Raw genomic sequence first — 19,901 nt, forward strand, 5'->3', positions numbered from 1 at the left:
GGACAAGTGTTTGTAATTGAGAAAATATAAGCAATGGCCTACAGGACACAATCAAGCGCAAAAGGGACTTGTATACAGAAGGATAGTAAATTCTTTGACACAATTGAGTATAAGGAAATGATGCTTGTATAAATAATTATCTGTTATTTGCTTGGAAGTATTAAGGATGATTTACTGGAATTTAATGCAGTTTGTTGCCAAACAAAACAATAATGAAAGTGCAAAAAACGGTTACAGAAAAACAATGCCCCAGACATTCTAGGGCAGTCTTGCAGAATACAAATAAATGAGTCTGAAAGCAAATAAAGGTTGAACTTTTATTAGAAGTAAAAATACTTTGGGTTCATCATGAGACAACATAGAAAAGACAGTAATGTTAAAAAGATGGAAGATAGTAAGAGGGCAACACTGCTGATGGACTGATTTGATCCAGAAAGCCACTGCCTTGGGTTTGCAATACCTGAGCAGCCTCACCATATGTTGAAACAAAACTGACAACAGATAAAAAACCGTCAGCACGTCCTATGACTTACTAAGTTTAGCATAACTGACCTCCTGCTGATTATGCCCAAACAGGATCCCAATAAACCTATTTATGCTATGTGCTTTGGTACTTCAGTACACAAAATAAATAAGTTGTTGTCAAGAGAACGGTCTGCTCCAGTTTCTTAGTTGATGGTTTGTGTCCAATTAGGTGAGCCACAAAGTTGCAGGCTTGTTCTTTACTTGCTAAGAGCATATGCATTTCAAACAGAGTAATTCTGCCACCTAGTGGTCAAATAATGATATCCCATCTTGGACTTTCCACAGATAACATAAATCTCCCTTGCCTAGTTTCCAATATATCTCACCACCCCTGTGGATGCCTGCCATAGATGTAAGCGAAACGTCAGGAGAGAATGCTTCTGGAACATGGCCATACAGCCCAGAAAACTCACAGCAAACCAATTATATCATAGTTACAGTTTGCCAATGCATTTATTGTATGGTAGTGGTTTGAGCAATGGTCTATCACTCTGGAAAGTAGAGTTCAACTACCTGCTAAGCCATGGAAACTCACTGGCTGATCTTGGGCTAGTCACACAGTCTCAGCCCCCAAAAACTCTGTGATGGGGTTGCCATAAGTTATAAATAACTTTAAGACAAACAACAGCAATTGGTGATAATTAAAACAGTTATTTCCTTTGCAGAAAAAAATCAAAATCTCTCTCTTTTAAAAAAATGTTTGGATAGAATAAAAGTAACAAGAGGGACTAGGCAGGGATGCCCTATGTCACCAATATTATTTGCAATCACAGTAGAAATATTGGCAAACGTAATTAGAAATGACAATAAATTAATAGAGATAGGAAAAGATAAAATTAGCCTGTTTTATCTGTTTATTCAGATAAAATTAGCCTGTTTGCCGATGACACAATTTTGACTTTAAAAGGAATAGCAGATAAAATGGAAATAATAGGGGAGCATATAAGGAAGTTTGGAAAAACAACAGGGCTGAAAACAAATTGGGAAAAAACCAGAAATGATACTATTTAATTACACAAAACAAGAAGAGGAAGATTTCAAAAATCAGACAGAGATAAAAATAACTATTAAAAAAATATAAAATATCTAGGAATAGTAGTAACTAAGGACCTAAGTGAAATGGAAAAGAAAAACTTAGTGGCATTGAGGAAAGAGACCGAAGAAAGATTAAATGAGTATAACAACATACACTTGTCCTGGTTTGGCAGAATTGCCTTTTCAAAATGAAAATACTACCTAAAGTAAATTTCTCATTTAGAATGATACCCCTCAAAATATCAGAAATTGAATTGAACAAATGGCAACAATTAACAAACAAATTTTGTAATAATGGGAAAAAAACAGAATAAACAAATGTTATTGGTACAAACCACGAAAGGAAGGAGGACTAGGATTGCCCGAAATCAAAAGCTATTATGAAGCAAACCAGTTGAGACATGTGGTAGAAGGGATGCTAAATAAAGTGGATCTAGACTGGATGGAAACAATTACTAAAGATATAGAAATGAGATTAGAAAATGTATTTTTAAGGAATATTCAAAAAAGGAAATCAACCAAATGGGAAATGTATTATGAAAAAACGTATTAACAATATGGAATAAATATAAAAACCACCTCATTAAAGAGAATTCCAAAATAATGCCAGTGATAATGGAGAAGAAATTTCCTAAAAACTTTAAAAAATGTTAGAGATAAGGAAATGAAAAGGAAGAAATTAGACAAAATTGGAAGTTGGAGGGAACAAATAAAGGAGAAAAACAACATAAAGGGAATTCTAGGTGACTTCAATATATCATGGCCTCATTGGGTCCAACTAGATCAATGGTTCCAAAATTGGCAAAAAAAAAAGAGCTGGGGGGGGGGGGAAGAGAACCAACAAAATTATAATATTAAAAGAACAGACTAAAGAGGGAAATGAATATTCAAAAAGGAAATTAAAATAGAAAATTGGTACAAGGAAATTTGGAAATTAGCAATAAATGATAAATTAACATGGTTGGGTTTTTTTGTTTTGTTTTGTTTTTTTGCATCAGGAGCAACCAGAGTTGCTTCTGGAGTGAGAGAATTGGCCGTCTGCATGGACGTTGCCCAGGGGATGCCCGGATGGGTTTTTTTATGTTTTACCATCCTTGTGGGAGGCTTCTCTCATGTCCCCGCATGGAGCTAGAGCTGATAGAGGGAGCTCATCCACACTCTCCCCGCGTGGGATTCGAACCTGGCAGCCTTCAGGTCAGCAACCCAACCTTCAAGTCACAAGGCTTTTATCCCCTAAGCCACCGGAGGCTCCTAATTAACATGTAATTTTAAATGTTAAAAAAGGCCTAAGGAATAAAAATGATTTTGAAAATATATGGAAAAAAATTATTGAAGAAACATTAAGGAGAGAAGATGGGAATCAACCCCCATCAGAAGAAATGAGGTTCTGGTGGGACTACAAAGAAATGGACTCCGGTGATGGGGAGCACAACGGGTAGCACACTGGGGGAAGGAAATGAATTGTGAAGATTTTTCTTCCCTTTGTAACAGAATGAATAGAAATGTAATAAAATTTTATTTTAAAAAATAAAATAAATGTTTGATAGCTATCCTTCAAAAACATAATAAATGTTCTTGAATGTTTCTGTAAGGTGAGCATTTATAATATCAATTGATCAGAATGTAGTCAATCAGAATTTTTGATGTGACGAGTCCTTTATACTGGTTCGCAGGAAATACATGGATTGTAATAATGATCACACCAAATAAAAATAATGTAAGCTTGAAAATCATATAAATTATTCCCAGAGCTGGGTCTAACATTGCTATATGATGCAGTGTGAACCGCATTATATGGTTTGTATAAACATTTCCTCCCTGTTGCAGAAAACCTGGGCTTTGTTCATACAACTGGTAGAATCAAGTAGCAAAGTTTTTTCTTAGGCAATACTACGTACTACTTCAGACTGCAGTGGTAGAAAGCCTTAATGTCCAAGTAGTATTCTGTATCTTTTTATTTAAAAAGTCCTCCCTATTTATGGCAGATTACACAATGGACGAGGGTGAATCCTTCCCCTTAATATATGGGAGACAGACTGCAACTCATAGGTGGCATGTAGCCCTATGAATGCGAAAGTGAGCCCCTAGGCCCCTTGAAGTCCCCGGACTCTTCCATTTAAAAAAAAAGATTAGGGATCAAAATAGGTTAAAACCACTGCAAAATGGGTTGCTGTGAGTTTTCTGAACTGTATGGCCATGTTATAGAAGCATTCTTTCCTGATGTTTCGCCCACATCTATGGCAGGCATCCTCAGAAGTTGTGAGGTCTGTTGGAAACTAGGAAAGTGGGGTTTATATATCTGTAGACTGTCTGGGGTGAGAGAAAGAACTCTTGTCTGATGGAGGCAAGTCTGAATGTTGCAATTGGCCACCTTAACATTAAATAGCCTCTAAGAACTTCAAATTGTTTAAAAAGGAGCAGCAGAAAATAAGCTTTCTGCATCTTCAATATGACAAACATTTCCAATACTTAAACATAACCATAATTCCCTATCTTAACATATTTTCTTCTCCAAGCTAAACATACTTAGCTCCCTAAACCTCTCCTTAAAACGATTCTAGGTATACTTCTGGCCCAGGTGTAGTCAAAATCTAGAGTTCACTATTATCTGCAGTTTCAGATATCCATGGAAGTGGGGACGAGTGTCTTTGAATGCATTCCCTATGGATATGGGGACCACACTAAACCTAATGGTATCAGGGTATGGCTGTGAAATCACAGCTACTGTACTTTCTGATACTAAACCCAACTCATAGGTTCACCTGAAATCATGGGTATGCTGCCTGTCTCTAAATCATATCAGACATATGGTTACTGAAAATTCAACTTCTTTCCTTCAGCAGGGATAAAAATAATACTGCCTCATAAATTATTTTGTGAATGGCAAATATTTACTTCGCCGTGATTAATGTCATGGAAGGCGAGACATTTATCACTATGGCTTCAATCAAATCTGGCATCTACATCTTGCTCCTTGTAGCTAGGCGTATTATGAAATTGTGTCATGCTTGTTATTTCAGTTAGAGATATTTAGTTGAAACCCAGGTTCCCTTATCAGAGCGTTTGTGCATTCTCCCCTCTTCAGCAAGCCTATTACAGAGGAGGATTACCACTGCAATGAAATGTGGCACCTGAGGAGCTTTTCTTTTCATGCCTGCTTACAGAAATCCTTCCAAAATGGTTGTCTTTTGTCCAAAGATTATATGGAGTTTATTCTTATAGATTACGGGGGAAATACATGCACAGCGATTTCATATCCCTGCCCTCCCCACCACCCCAATATATTTGGTGCATTGAAAGGTTGGCTGCTTTCCTTCATCCATCACAGCAGGAGTATCCATGACAACAAAGCCTAAAGGTGAACTTGGTCAAAAGCACGAAAGTGTCCTTTGCTATGCCCGAAACAAGGAGGGGAGAAAAGCAAAAATGCATTATTAGTGGTGACAAAAGATGGATTGTGTGAAAGGACATGTATGTCTCTTAGAGTGACAACTTCTATATTCAAATAGTTTGGGCATATGGGGTGTTATATGATGTAGCCTTAATTTTGGCCCAGAGCTGCTTCTGCTGTTAGGCATATTTGAGGAAACAACATCTCCTTAAACAGCTGGTGCTTGAGAAAAAAAGACTCCCCTTTTCTCCTTTGCAGGCTGTCTCTCTCCCTTTGTTTGTCGTTGCAAGACAGAGCTTTGTATAGTTCTACATCAGTGGTTCTCAACCTGTGGGTCCCCAGATGTTTTGGCCTTCAGCTCCCAGAAATCCTAACAGCTGGTAAAATGGCTATCCTATTCATCAATATCTGCTGTAGTCAAGTTTATTTTATTCTGGTTGCTTACTCTTATTAGCCAATGCACCTGTTGCTATTATCAGTGCTTTGAAGGTGTCAGGATATGAATTGCTCAAGATACACACTCAACAATGTTGCTGAAGGGTGTATAGGTCATGCATTAATTCAGGGATGTTGCAACCTTTTCTGAAGAGCTGCATTTAACCTCAACTATACGTGTCAGCCTGGTTAAGTACCATCATAAGACTTGAAGAGAACTTAAGAAGGTTGTTTTTTTTTTTGGGGGGGGGGGGGATGCCAGTTCCTAGAATCCTCTAGATATCACAGTTAATGCTGCTTGGGGGATCTGAGGAGCAAAAGCCCTAAAATAACTTTCCCAAAGTCTGGAAGAGAACCAATGGCATGTAACTAGGTCTCTAAATTCTCTCATATAGATATTCATGAATTTAAGGATGTGTGGTTAGAGGATGTACTGAGACAAATGTAAATCGTCCTGTGCATAATCAAGGAAAATGAGCTGCTTTGAGAATACTCTTTTACGACTGATACATTTTAAGGGTCTCTTCCCAGCTGGCCCATGTTTATACAACCACCATGATGTCATCCAGTGGCTTCCGTGTCAAATCTGGCACCGTGGCATCTTTACTGGGGTACCCAACTGGCAGCAACATAAGAAGCTTTTCATTTGTTGGGCGTCCAAGCAATACTCTGAGACGGGGGCCACAATTCAGGGGAGTAGTAGTTACTGTCACGAGACCCACATTCTACAAAAAGAGAGAGAAATATATTGAAATCATAGGGAAATAGTGAACAAATGATCTTCACCCTCCTTGCCTTTACTTTTATAAACTTCTGAGGTGCTAGGCAGCTCAGATTTCCATTATATATATTGAAATGCATTGACCTGTTTGAAATATCTCCCTCCCACTGCTCTCTCTATGCATGTATATCTATATGTGTATGTGTGTGTCACAAATATAATGAATACATACTACCTAGCTAGTCAGCATAACTGAAAAGCCTAATTTTTCACAAGTTTCATACATTACACCAAATGCTATTTTAGGCTGGACTATCTTGAACCACATATTTCCACTGCATATTTGAACATATCTTGGCTGGAAATTTGCAGCATGAGAGGTTTTGTGTCCACCTTACTTTAAATGTGTAATATCACAAACTGTTCTTTAATCCTAATCTATATCAGTCACTGATACTGATTTATACTGTTAAAGCTTCTGTTTAACACTTAACCTTTAACATCACATGTTCAATCCTTTTTTAATATAATACATGCTCATGAAGTTAACAATGTTCGTGTTTAAAATGATAATGATAATCTGGGATGAAAAATGCATTATTTCAGCAGCTATATTTGCACTCTACAAAAGTTTGTGCCATAATAAACTCTATTTCTCTTTAAGATGCTCCAAGGCCCATTATGGAATCAAGTATTCCCTAGATCAGGCATGAGCAAACTTTGGCCCTCCAGGTGTTTGGACTTCAACTCCCACAATTCCTAAGAGCCGGTAAAGCTGGCTGTGATTTCTGGTAGTTGAAATCCAAAACACCTGGAGGGCTGAACTTTGCCAATGCTGCTCTAGATACTATTGGAATGCCTTCTTTCCTCACTAATGACTATCATGGTTTCTAGTTCAACATATGGAGAATCGCATGAGTCCTACCTCTATGCAAGACACTGTTCTTATTATATATATTTCTCCTTTTGATGGTTTCCTCTTATGTAAGGCAATGGTAAGAAATATGCCTCCCCAACTAGACTACACCTCCCGTCAATTGTCGCCATTCCTCTCAAATGTGGAAGATGATGGAATTACCATCTTATAACAGTTGTAGTATGGTGGCCTGCATATTCCATCAAAGATATAGCAAAGCTTCTCTTGCAAGTAATTCTGCCATCACAGTTGTGATGAAGCATGAAAGTACTAGAGTTTTCCTTTATCTCCTGAGTTTATGCAATAGTTATTTCTAGAGAATAGCTTATGGTAAGGGAGACAGTTCCCTAGAAGCTACCCTTTTGAATACTGCTGGATATTGATTTATGTTTCATCCTTGTCTACTCTTGCTTATGCACCCAAATTGCAAGCATACCTGGAGTGCAGCGAGGAGAATGCCACAGGCAATAGAAACACTGATCTCATTGTAGTAATGAGTTTTCTTTTTTCCATCTGGAAGCATTCCATGCACCTGCTTGAAAATAAGGATCAGGTAGGGAGCTGTATCCAAGTATTCTTTGATCCAGTTTGTCCTAGGAAAATATTTTTAAAAACAAAGTTATTCAAGCAGTAGACTCATATTACAGCATGACCCTTATATCCACAGGGTACACATTCCCGGACTTCATGTGAATATATGAAACTGAAAATAATAGTGCATCCTATTCTTTTCAGTAGTGCAAACTATGATGGCCCCAAGCAGACTATATAGTTTGTACAAAGGCACTAAGTGAATAAGTGAAACTGACTAATGAAAAGAAAAGCATGAAAATACCACCTTTCTTTAATTCAAAGATGCCATGGATGGTAAGACACACACAAATTTCAGTACCACCAACAGACAAAACTATTTATTTAAATATATGTACCACAGTTTTAAAGATGCTTATGTGGAGAAATGAATATGTCTTAGAATAAAAAATACAATATGCAACAATGCATCTGATTTCTTAAAAAAGAAACTAGTTCAAATTATTCCATCAAAATGAAAGCTGTGAAGAAGCTTCATCTGCCATCTTTCTAGGCAAATGTATTATGTGTTTGTGGTCAGAGTCTGGGTCAGACTGCTCATATTACATTTCCTTCTATGTTTTTATTGTTGTTACTTGCCATAGGAGGGGATTTTCTCTCCTCCAATAAAACCAGGATTGAGGATATTTTTATAGTTATTGTCCCATTCCAATGTTAAATGCGATCTCTCAGACCTTCTGACTCAGCTTCAGAACAAAGCAATATGTTGGAAACAGGATTTGTTAAATCCATACAGCTAAGTAGGCTAGTTTCTTTTACAGAATGGCAGATCAGTCAAAGTTCTTTGGCTATAAAGAAATTTCAACCAAAGGTTTTTAACTGTCCTTCAGTGTTAACCTATATTTATTAACACTCTGATATGTTATTTATTATTTTGACAGGAATCATCATCATAGTTGCCATTGTTGTTATTCTTTATATAATGCTCTAGGTCCTTTATAAGAAAGCGAACAAAATAAAACCATCATTCCCTGCCTTCAAATTTACAATCTTAAAACAAGGTGATGGCAGTCGGGAGGAGATTAAGACCAGTGGACACTGCTCTTCTTCTCTCCCTCCAGGCCCTATATCCGAGGATCTGACCCCAGGCTTTCTGCTTTTAACTGGATTATATGAGTCCACACTGACAGATCATCTGGAATAAACAGAAAACCTGGGATCAGATCCTGGGATGTAGGACCTATCTGGAAAGGCCCTATGACTATGAATTGCGACTGAATATGGAACAGTGGTGGATCCATAACGATAATACAGAATTCCTGACATACATAATAAAATACAAAACCACAAGCAGGTAAACATTAAACATAAATATATTCACAGTATTAAAGTGTTTATTGTGAACTGGGTGACAATATATTTATAGCAGATCATGCAAGTTGGGGGTCTCAGCCAATTCACCAAACAATTCAGTTATAGCTAACTTTTACGCATTATAACCTGGAGCAATCAGTACAATCAGTACCTCAGTCTTTTCAAGTCATTAACCCATCTGTCTCCCATTCTTTTCTTGTAGTTTATTTCTTCCTCTTCTTCAATTATCTCACGGATCTTATGCTTTATTTCTATATCTTTCACAACTACAAAGGTCCAAGGTTCAGTATGAGCTCCACTGGGAGACGTACCTTCAATGAAATAAAAATAAATGCTCAGGCTAAAGAAAGCTCATGTGCAAAAGGATAAAAGAAAAGGGTCTTCAACCTTTAGAAACTCATGAGATTTCAGCCTACTTCCCTAGACTCTACATACGTATTGACTCATACAGCAAAGGGAAAACCCAGTTCCTGCCACAATGAATAATGGAATGCAGCAGTTTTGTGACACACAACAACCTCATATTTATTTATTTATTTATTTGCAGTATTTATATTCCACCCTTCTCACCCCGAAGGGGACTCAGGGCGGATCACATTGCACACATAAAGGCAAACATTCAATGCCATAGCATAGAACAGAGATAGAAACAGACGCAGGCACGGGCTGGCCTTGAACTCATGACTTCTTGGTCAGAGTGATTTGTTGCAGCTAGCAGCTGACTGCTCACCAGCCTGTGCCACAGCCCGGCCTTTTGCTTCTTTTGCTTGAAGATATCTAGCATACTTTGTTTATATGCCTTAATTTTTGTGCACATGAAATTTTTATGTGCATGAAAGGATCTCTCTCTTTCTCTCTCTCTCTCAGATATACTATATTATCGAATACCCACTATTTCTTAAGCTATCTGGAAGCCTCCTTCCCATGCACTGCCACAGTAATGAGAAACAATGGTCTATATCAGTGTGGTCCAACCTTTACTTACCTGAGGGCCAATCAAACATTAGTATAGGAATGTGAGAGCCAGAGACATTCCAGAAAGAAAACGTTTCTTAAAAACTTAAAGCAGTAAGAAAGGTAAACAATTTTTTCCAAATGTTAAATTAAAATATTTTTCCAGTAAGAAGGGCAAGGGCCAACAAAAATGCATTGGTGGGCCGCATGCGGACTGCGGACTGCTGGTTGGACCACACTGGTCTATATGAAAGGAGAGCCAGGCTGCAGTTCTATGTTTCATCATTATCCCAGTTTCAGCATTATCCTGCAATTTGCACCCTCTAATATTACTTTTGCAGGATGCATCCCATGGCTCATGGCTCATCCCATGCATGCAGTTTGGTAAAACAATCTTCCTCAGCCTGGTGCCTCCCAGACTACATTCCCCATAACCTCCAGGGCCATGCTGCTCTGGATTATGGGAGTTCAGTTGAAAACATGTGGGGGACTCACCAGTTTTGGCAGGGCTGATGTTGAATGTTGTGAGATGGCACTCTAAGGAGCACTATAACTGAAACTAGTTGTGAATTACATTACAAAGTGTTGGCTTATTAATGTCTTCATTAAATTTACTCCTATTGCAAATATCATTTGACTTTAGTATGGTTGACACATTTGCAGTTGAAGTAAAAAAAAATGCTAGAATGGATACCCAAACATTGAGCTCAACAATCCCTAGACTTTGACATAAACTCCAACATTTCCCAAACGAAGAGTAGGACATATGTGGACAAGAGTGTGGTCAAGATTGCAAAAACTATCAATGAGGAAGAACACACAAGCCAGGAGACGTTTGCTTGTCCTTGAGACCACAGGGGAAAGCAAAAATCAGCCCTCTTCTCAACCCTGTTACCCTTTGAACTCAGTTTTCAGCAAAAAAAAAAGTCACTTAAAAACAAAGGGGGCAAGTGGAAGGAGGAAAAACTGGGACAACTGAAAATGTGGGATGACAAAAGATTATTTTATATTCTTGTGCATAAAATGACTTCATGTATAAATTGGGGACAAAATTATGGATTTTGATATGACATGTAGATACTTCAAGGGAGAAAGGAAAGTGCAAACAACCCACACCTGGCTACTGGCATTTTCCCAATCAGGAATTCAAAAAGCCTAGCAGAGATACTAGAAGGGACAGTCCTTTTTTAAAAGGTTCTCCTGGAACAGACTGAGCTCTCACCTTTCACCACTCTACCAATATAATTTTTAGTGAGAGTCAAGGTACAGAACTTGACTTGTGGATAAATCGACTCAGCTTTTGTGGATTAAGTTTTTAATGAATGTTTCTAGATTTATACATGAGTATATACAGTAATTACTAATTAGAACTGCCCCTGCTAGACTGGGGCAGTTGGAGCATATATTTTGGCTTTCCAAATGTTTTGAACTTCAACTCCCAGAAGTCCATCTTTTCTAGAGGAGCAAAAATTCAGGCATTCACAAGAAATCCAATGTACCTGCTGTTTTAATTACATTGTCTATGACCTCCCTTGGAACAGGTTCATCACTTATAAACCTGACGGATCGTCTCTTATTGAGAAGTTCATAAAAATTCTTTGATCTCTTAATCATGTCTTCTTCAGAGTAGCGCTCAAGCGAAAAGGGAGTGTGAGCGATGTCCTCTGATTCTTGCCATTCACCATCATCTGTGTGGGAAGGGACAGAAGCAAAGGGGAAAGTAATACACTTTGTAAACAGAGAGAAACATGTCTGGAGCATATTGGGATAAATAATAATAATATTTTTATTTCTTACCTGCCCCTCATTGTGGCTCGAGGCAGATTATGTCACTAAAATGTATAATAATCTAAAACATTTTATAAAATACACATATTAAAACATATTTCTAACAACAAAGATTAAACATAAGACACAAGTTTAAAATTCATGATTAAAATGGCTGGGTAGTGTTTTAAATCCTGACAGTTCATTTAGCTGTCGAAGCTCTTCTGGCAGGTCATTCCACAGTCTTGGGTTGACTGATGAAAAGGCCTTCTGGGTGATGGTGGCCAGTCAGGTTCTGGCTGATTGGAGCAGGCGCCCTCCAGAGAACCTCAGTGTGTAGGGCAGATTGTATGGGAGAAGGCAATCCTGTAGGTTACCTGGACCCAAACCATGCAGGGCCTTAAAAGTCAAAACCATACCTTGTATTTGCCTGGAAACTAATTGGCGACCAGTGGAGTGGCACTTATTTCCCATGCCAGTAAGGTAATGCTCAAGATCCTGCAAGGCAGACTCCAGCAATACATGGAGCGAGAGTTGCCAGATGTCCAAGCTGGGTTCAGAAAAGGCAGAGGAACGAGAGACCAAATTGCCAATATCCGCTGGATAATGGAGGAAGCCAGGGAGTTTCAGAAAAACATCTACTTCTGCTTTATTGACTATTCTAAAGCCTTTGACTGTGTGGACCATAATAAACTATGGCATGTTCTTGGTGGTATGGGGATACCAAGTCACCTTGTCTGTCTCCTGAGAAATCTGTATAAAGACCAAGTAGCCAAAGTAAGAACAGATCACGGAACAACAGACTGGTTCAAGATTGGGAAAGGAGTACGGCAGGGCTGCATACTTTCACCCTACCTATTCAACTTGTACGCAGAACACATCATGCATACCTATGCAACTAACAAAACATTAAAGAATGTTTTATAATGCTGAAAAGCCATTAATTTCAAAAGTTGAAACTACTGGTGATCTCATCCCAACTGTTTCATTCCCCCTCCTCATCTGCATGATAAAACTTCCTGTATCTTGATACTAGTATGTTCAGTATTTCACTACTACCACAAGTGTTTAGAGATAGTAGCAAGACATAGAACGAGATAAAGTTCATATTAAAGGGTTGGAAGCAGATAAAACACCATTTTTATAGGTCTCTGATCACATGTAGTTAATTTCTGCCTTGAGAATATAGGGTGCATTTAAACTGTAAAATGAATGCAGCTTGACACCACTTTACGGCACCTCTACTATGGTACAATGCTATGCAATCATGAGAGTTATTTTACAAAGTTGTCTCAAACTGCTTTAATTCTACAGTGTAGATATACCTAGACAGTGGATAGAACATTGACAATATTTGGATATTTGGTAAAGACAATAATTGTAAATGTAAATCACCAAAATTACCAAACTATATGTCCTTGTTTGATAAAGAAATATATGTTATCAGGGTTACATTTTCTAATACAACTAACTGTGCCAGGAAAGTTAGAATGTTGACCTTGGGCTGCTTATAAAATCAATTATGCTTGTAGAGCTCCTTTATAGAAGACAATAACTAGATCTGCACAAATGAAGACCCAAACCAATATGGAATGAGTATGCTCTGTCTTGAAAAGAGTAGAGGATACACAAGTTAGGTTACTTAGCTGAAAACTTTATTGTGTGTCTTAACCAAAACAAAAGCATGAGAGGGTAAAATATCCCTTTTAACTTCGCACCTGGTGGTTAAATTGTAGGGTGGCCTCAACTGCACACTTGGATAGCAAAAACTTTGTTGTTAACTGCTGTCAAGCTGACTTTGTTTTACAGTGAATTGGAGACTTACAAGTCGCCCTGTCATGAACAGCCCTACTCAGGTCTTGAAGACTTAGGGCTGTGGTTTCCTTGACTGAGTCTATCCACCAACAATATAGTCTTCGGGTTGCTGTGAGTTTTCCGGGCTGTATGGCCATGTTCCAGAAGCATTATCTCCTGACATTTCACCAACATCTATGGCAGGCATCCTCAGAGGTTGTGAGGTCTGTTGGAAACTAAGCAAGGGAGGTTTATATATCTGTGGATGGTCCAGGGAGGTAGAAAGAACTCTTATCTGTTGAAGGCAAGTGAATATTGCTATTAATCAGATTTTCTTCATTTTCATGGTTTCCTTCTTTTTGTTGGAATTGTCCACATGCTTGTGGATTTCAGCTGGACAACTCTAACAACTACCATGTCAGACTACACAGAAGCCATTGAAATCCACAGACCAAGAAAGTGACTGGCCTCTGCTGATACATCTATGACTCCAACATCTTCACTTCTCTTCTCCTGTATGATTTTTAAATATATCTTTGAGTGGTGAAGAAGCCAGTACAGTTTTGAAAGCTTGCTTTAGTTGATTCAAGAAAGGTATACCTATTTTATGGGTTTGGGATTTTGTTCTATTTTAAATCCTATTGTCTTCTGACAGTAGAACCATTATATCAATATAGTGTTCCCTCACTTATCGCTGGGGTTAGGTTCCAGGACCACCCGCAATAAGTGAAAATCCGCAAAGTAGGGACACTATATTTACTTTAATATTTATACATTATTTTAGTAGTTATACACTATTTTAAGTCTTTATCAACCAATCGTATGTTCATAAATCTCCTTCTCTTCCCGTTGCCACTTGGGCTCCTTTTCTCTCCCTTCGGTTTCTCCTTCCTTTCTTCCTTAGGCTGTAAATTGTATTTTTTATTATTTATAATAGTATTTTAGAGTTTATTGAAAAACTGTGAAACAGTGAATCTGCGAAAAGTGAACCGCGAAGTAGTGAGGGAACACTGTAACAGTTATCAGTCTGGAGACACACTATTCAGCAATTGATTCAGTAGGTTTACTCTCGTTGGGAGAAAGCCAACAGGATTCCAGCACTTGAAAATCACACTGTCTTGGGAACCTTATAGGAAACCAGTGACATCACTGGGGTTGGTGTCACCCAGTGCAATAACACATGACATTACCCCATAGAGACCTTCTCCCATACCAGACTATAGCACAACACTGTAGCTAAAATTTTTGACAAAATAAGCAACTATTTTATTAAAAAGAAATAAATTTGTGCTGAAATACTAAACATTTTATAGACAGCCATCTTGCTGTTATGCTCTCACATGGTGTCATCCAGTGTGCTTTGCACCTCCTGCATGCCTGTAGTGATACCACTGTAGCAAAAAGATCAGACAATCTGTCCACCACAAGCAGGTAGCTGTCAAGAGCAAAGAAAAACACCAGGGCCTGTCCTGAGCAAGCTGGTTTTATGCATCCACCTTATGTTGCACAGTTTCACTGCATACAAGATATTGCTCTGCATTATTTTAATGTCCACAAACTGCAATCGCATGCATAAAAGAGCATATTCTACAGCAGCATTAGTTTAACCATTTTCATTACCTTGGAGATTAACAGGTGTGTGACTGGCAGAGATCCAGGACTTGAGTGAGGCACAAAAAGAAATCTATATTTTCTTAATAAGTAGCAAAGTAGGAATAGCTATAGTGCCACAGACATCTTTTTTAGATGATTCTAATAGGCAGCACATATAACTAGAGATACAGTATAACCCCTATATCCACAAGACTAGCACCCACCATTTCATTTATCCAAATGTAAAATTTCTAGGCATGTCTATGTCCTCCAGCACCACTCTATAGCGTTCCTGGCTGTAGGTCCTTGTTGTTATGCACAGTTTCGCATATTCAGGCAAATTTCAGAAAACTATCTCCCACAGATGTAAGTTCTGTACTGCAGTTCTACAATATTCTTATTTTAAAACATTGTCCTTCCAAAAGCTATTCTAATCTAAAGATAAATATTTTAAAAGCATATTTGTGATTTGGATTGTTTCAATAAAAAGAATGAGGCCCCTTCTACACTGCCATATAATCCGGATTAGGTAAAGGTAAATGTTTTCCCCTGACATTAAGTCTAGTCATGTCTGACTCTGCGGGTTGGTGCTCATCTAGGCCAAAGAGCCAGTGTTGTCCGTAGACACCTCCAAAGTCATGTCGCCAGTATGACTGCATGGAGCACTATTACCTTCCTGCCGGAGCGGTAGTTATGGATCTACTCACGTTTGCATGTTTTTGAACTGCTAAGTTGGCAGAAGCCCAAATGTGAGTAGATCAATAGGTACCGCTTCAGTGGGAAGGTAACGGTGCTCCATGCAGTCATGCCAGCCACATGACCTTGGAGGTGTCTACCGACAACGCTGGCTCTTCAGCTTAGAAATGGAGATGAGCCCCAACCCCAGAGTCCGACTCAACTAGACTTAATGTCAGGGAAAAACCTTTACCCTTATGAAGAATTTACATTAGTGATAATTTGCTCTCCATCCTTCCTTCCCCTTAGCCCATTTATCACCATGGTTTCTTTTGCCAGTCAAACCTTTCACCAGCTAGAAGCACTAGATGGCCATATAGGAGGCACCATGGATAGAAAAGCTATCATTGCCATTTTGTTCTTCTCAGAACTTAGGAAAATTACTTGTAGTGATGACAACTCTCAGACCCCTTCCACGCTGCCCCTATATCCCAGGATCTGGTCCCAGTTTATCTGCTTGTCCCAGATTATCTGGCAGTGGAGATTTATACAATCCAGTTTAAAGCAGATAATCTGGGATCAGATATTGGGATATATGGTAGTGTAGATGGGACCTCAGAATCCCCTAACCAGCATGAGGTTTGCAATACAAACAGGTTTCCCAAACCCATTTTTCTTTCTCCTCTGTGAATCTGTGAGCTTTACATTTCAAAATCAAGAACACACTAGCCAGGATCTTTTAATGACATATATCAGTGTAAATTGTACTATACTTGTGGGGTGATTTTAAGGGGTATTCACAGCAATCACATGCAACTCATGGCAGCATAGTAGAGCTGTGCATGTGGTAGTATTGCACAGTAAAATATATGCAATCATTGTTTTGTCTCTATGTATTGCTTTGTCTATTGTATTTTGCAACTGTTGGAAGACATGAACTTAGCAATTCATCCACATACATTGTGCTGTGTTGATATTCAGTACAGTTACAACATAATGTAACTCTGCCAAGCAGACATTGATGTTATGCTGAAGCAATGCATTTATGCTTTGCTTCCCCACCATCACTAACCGTTACTCATTTCCTTATCCACTTCAAGAGATGGCTTTCAACCACTTAGGACTCATCAATAATACCCTAACATGTTTGAAAAGGCCATGCTTTTCCTTTCCTCCCCAGAATAGAAAAACACAAGCATCCAAATGCCAAACCCTTTCTCTTTTTTACATACCTTCTTCCTCAGGGTGAAGATCAGTGCTGTCTTTTAAATCATCATCCACCCACGGACGAGACTCTGCTTTCTTACTTGTTTTCCTTGGCTCATTCTTGGAGTTTGTCTTTCTGCCTTTGACTATTATTCCAATCAAGACACAGATAATTGCCACAAAGACTGGAGTTAGAGAGGAGAATGCCATAGTCATGGGACTTCCAATGCAGGGCTATGCCAGACACATAAATGATGTTTCCCTTTTGCAAATGCTTGAGGGTAAATGTGAGAATGATAGACACAAAAGGGGTGGAACAATTTGTGTTTTTCCCCCCTCAAAGATCAATGTTCAGTTCTTAGTTGCTCTCAGCCAGAAACCTTTCACACACATTACTTGCTCTTCAACCTCCAGCAATTTCTGGATTATTTCCAAAGGGTAGGTCAGTTTATTTTATCATTGAGTTAGCCATGCCCTTGCAAAATCTGACTCAATGCTGGTACTCTGTAACTTTTCAATGTATCAGAATTTCAAATTAGAGCATGAGTTGACCAGATTACAGTATGACACCCCCCCCCCCCCCATATCCACAGAGGATTTGTTCCTGAACTTAGTGTGGAAACCATAGACAATTGTGAATCCAACTAAATTTCCACCAGAAGTCTCCCTACAGTCATTCTAGAGCAATGGTTCTCAACCTTTGGGTCCCCAGATGTTTTGGCCCTCAACTCCCAGAAATCCTAACAGCTGGTAAACTGACTGGGATTTCTGGGAGTTGTAGGCCAAAACACATAGGGACCCACAGGTTGAGAACTACTGTTCTAGAGAATCTAAAAAAATCCTGAGAGGTATCCTCTCTAGAAATGTATCAGGTACTCTAATGCAACTCTATAGTAAATTCCAGCAGAAACATACCATAGAGTTGTCTGGAGGACCCGGAAAATACTTAGAGGTGATACATTTTATTGGATGCAGGTAGATGAATCCATGGATACCAGTTATGTGGTTGTATTATACACTGATGCTATACAAGGGTTGTATACCATTAGCAGAGCTTTTCCAAACTGACCAATTTTTGTTGACCCATTTTAAACTCCTATCACTACAGTCCCCAGAGGCCATGCTGGCAGGGAAATCCTGGGAAATATCAACCAAAACAGTAATTTCCCCAAGGGTCTGAGGGTCCATCCACACAGCGCCTTTATCCCAGGAGCTCCCAGTTCAAAATGGAGGGTGGCTAGACAATGTCAGCTGAAAACGCGGGATGAATCTCTACAACACCAAAAGGCCGCAAGATAAAGAAGTGCAGAAATATCCTGGTTCCATCAGAAGATTCAGATCTTTGAATCTCTGTATGTTCTTGCACTCAGAAAATACAGGATTTTTATGTTAGTTTGCTTCCAGGTGATAAATGTCAGTTCCTCATTGCTTCCATTGTAAAAAATGGGGAAAGGTGATTACACAGCAAAAACTTTGTCACATTGATAAATGGGTGGATAGTGATATTTCTCTTGCCACGACAAAGTTTTTGTCCTATAATAAACTTTTGTCAGGTTTTAATGATAGAACCAATGAGGAACCAACATTTATAACCTCATACAAACAATGTGCATATTCGCATCAGCGCATTAATTTTTTTAAAAAATGCTGGAATTTCTGGCCGAGTTCCCGCAGTGGCCATCTTGCAGGCTTCTAAATTCCAGAACACACCAGCAAGCCCAGATGTTGCAGGCACAAATCCCAGGACCTACAGGCCTGTGTGAGGACCTGCTCTCAGGTCCTGGGTCTTTTTGCCCCCATAGAAAACCTGTGATTTGGTGCTGTCTGGAAGCGCCCTGAGAGTGCTTGTGATAACTCATTGTCAGAAAACGTAGCAAGGTGGCTCAGAGAAGTCAGGACACCATGAATCACCCATTGATAACACCTCAAGTATCATCTCAAACATTTTGATACTTTAAAAAAATGTTATGCTTATGAATATAAGTAGGATTCAGTCTAATGTCTCATACACATGACTTCATTGCTAAGCCACTTCTTTTTGCATTCCTGTTTACCAAGACTGCCACAACCATTCAAAATACACTGGTGCTAAAATACAAAGTTACAAGTTCTGCATGGTTGGCTTGACATGTCCAGCATGTCTGTCTATTATGATTAACTATATTATTTACCCTGTGTAGTTAATTGCCAGCTATACAACCATTTAAAATAGAATATATGTTGTACTAGAAACTCTTATGTATGCCTTGTCTGGCATTTTATTACATAGATGTGAAATATGTTAATGTTTTGGTAAATTGATCTTTACATTTAGACAAAGGGATAGATCCAGATTTATTATGAAATGAACTGGACTTATGCTAGTCATAGCTAATCAAAATGCATTTTTCCAACATGTCAACTTTAAATATAAGAGCTGGATTGCATCCATTTTAAATTTCTTACCCAAGTAAGAAATGGTAAATAAGATATAAAAACAGAAATGTAGCATGCGACCCATACCGTAGCTGATACATATATTTTAAAGTACTATTGGCCAGTTCAAGCATGCTTAAAAAAATAAGAATAAGTGGTATTTCATTTAATTCAGTTGTCATGAGTTAGGAGAACAGCTATAGTGGGTATTTTAATCAAGACTTCAAAGCTATTCGTGGTTCCTTCATATTTTATATATTCTGAATCAAATCTTTTTTTTTCATGTACAGGGACTTTTAGTTCATGTTGCTAACTTTCTGCCTTTTTAAAGCCTGTCTTTGGAAAATTAATCCTTAAATATTAACCTCAGGAGTGAATAAAAATTTCATATTAATTAAAAAATGCCAACTTAAAGGCATTGCAGTAACGCTTTGCATTAAGATGCTAGTAGACACCATATGGAGTTTAACAAAGGCAATGAATTTATGATTAGCCCATAGGGAGCATTTGGGTTAATTAAACCAATTCAAAAGTCTATAACCAGGAGACTGAAAAAAATTTCTTCCCAG

At 38.4% G+C, this 19,901-nt stretch overlaps 1 protein-coding gene across 1 annotated transcript; it reads right to left on the reverse strand.

Moving 5' to 3' along the window:
- Window positions 1–303: 303 nt before the first annotated feature.
- Window positions 304–17,225, reverse strand: iyd (iodotyrosine deiodinase). The gene is made up of 5 exons (XM_003224677.4): window positions 16,944–17,225; window positions 11,382–11,570; window positions 9,080–9,239; window positions 7,460–7,616; window positions 304–6,111 (listed from the first exon to the last, which is right to left on the reverse strand). The coding sequence occupies exons 1-5, from the start codon at window positions 17,131–17,133 to the stop codon at window positions 5,929–5,931; spliced, it is 879 nt and encodes a 292-aa protein (XP_003224725.2). The 5' UTR covers window positions 17,134–17,225; the 3' UTR covers window positions 304–5,928.
- Between the last annotated feature and the right edge of the window lie 2,676 nt (window positions 17,226–19,901).

The sequence above is a fragment of the Anolis carolinensis genome, chromosome 1, assembly GCF_035594765.1.
Source record: "Anolis carolinensis isolate JA03-04 chromosome 1, rAnoCar3.1.pri, whole genome shotgun sequence".
NCBI classification, from domain to species: Eukaryota; Metazoa; Chordata; class Lepidosauria; order Squamata; family Dactyloidae; genus Anolis; species Anolis carolinensis.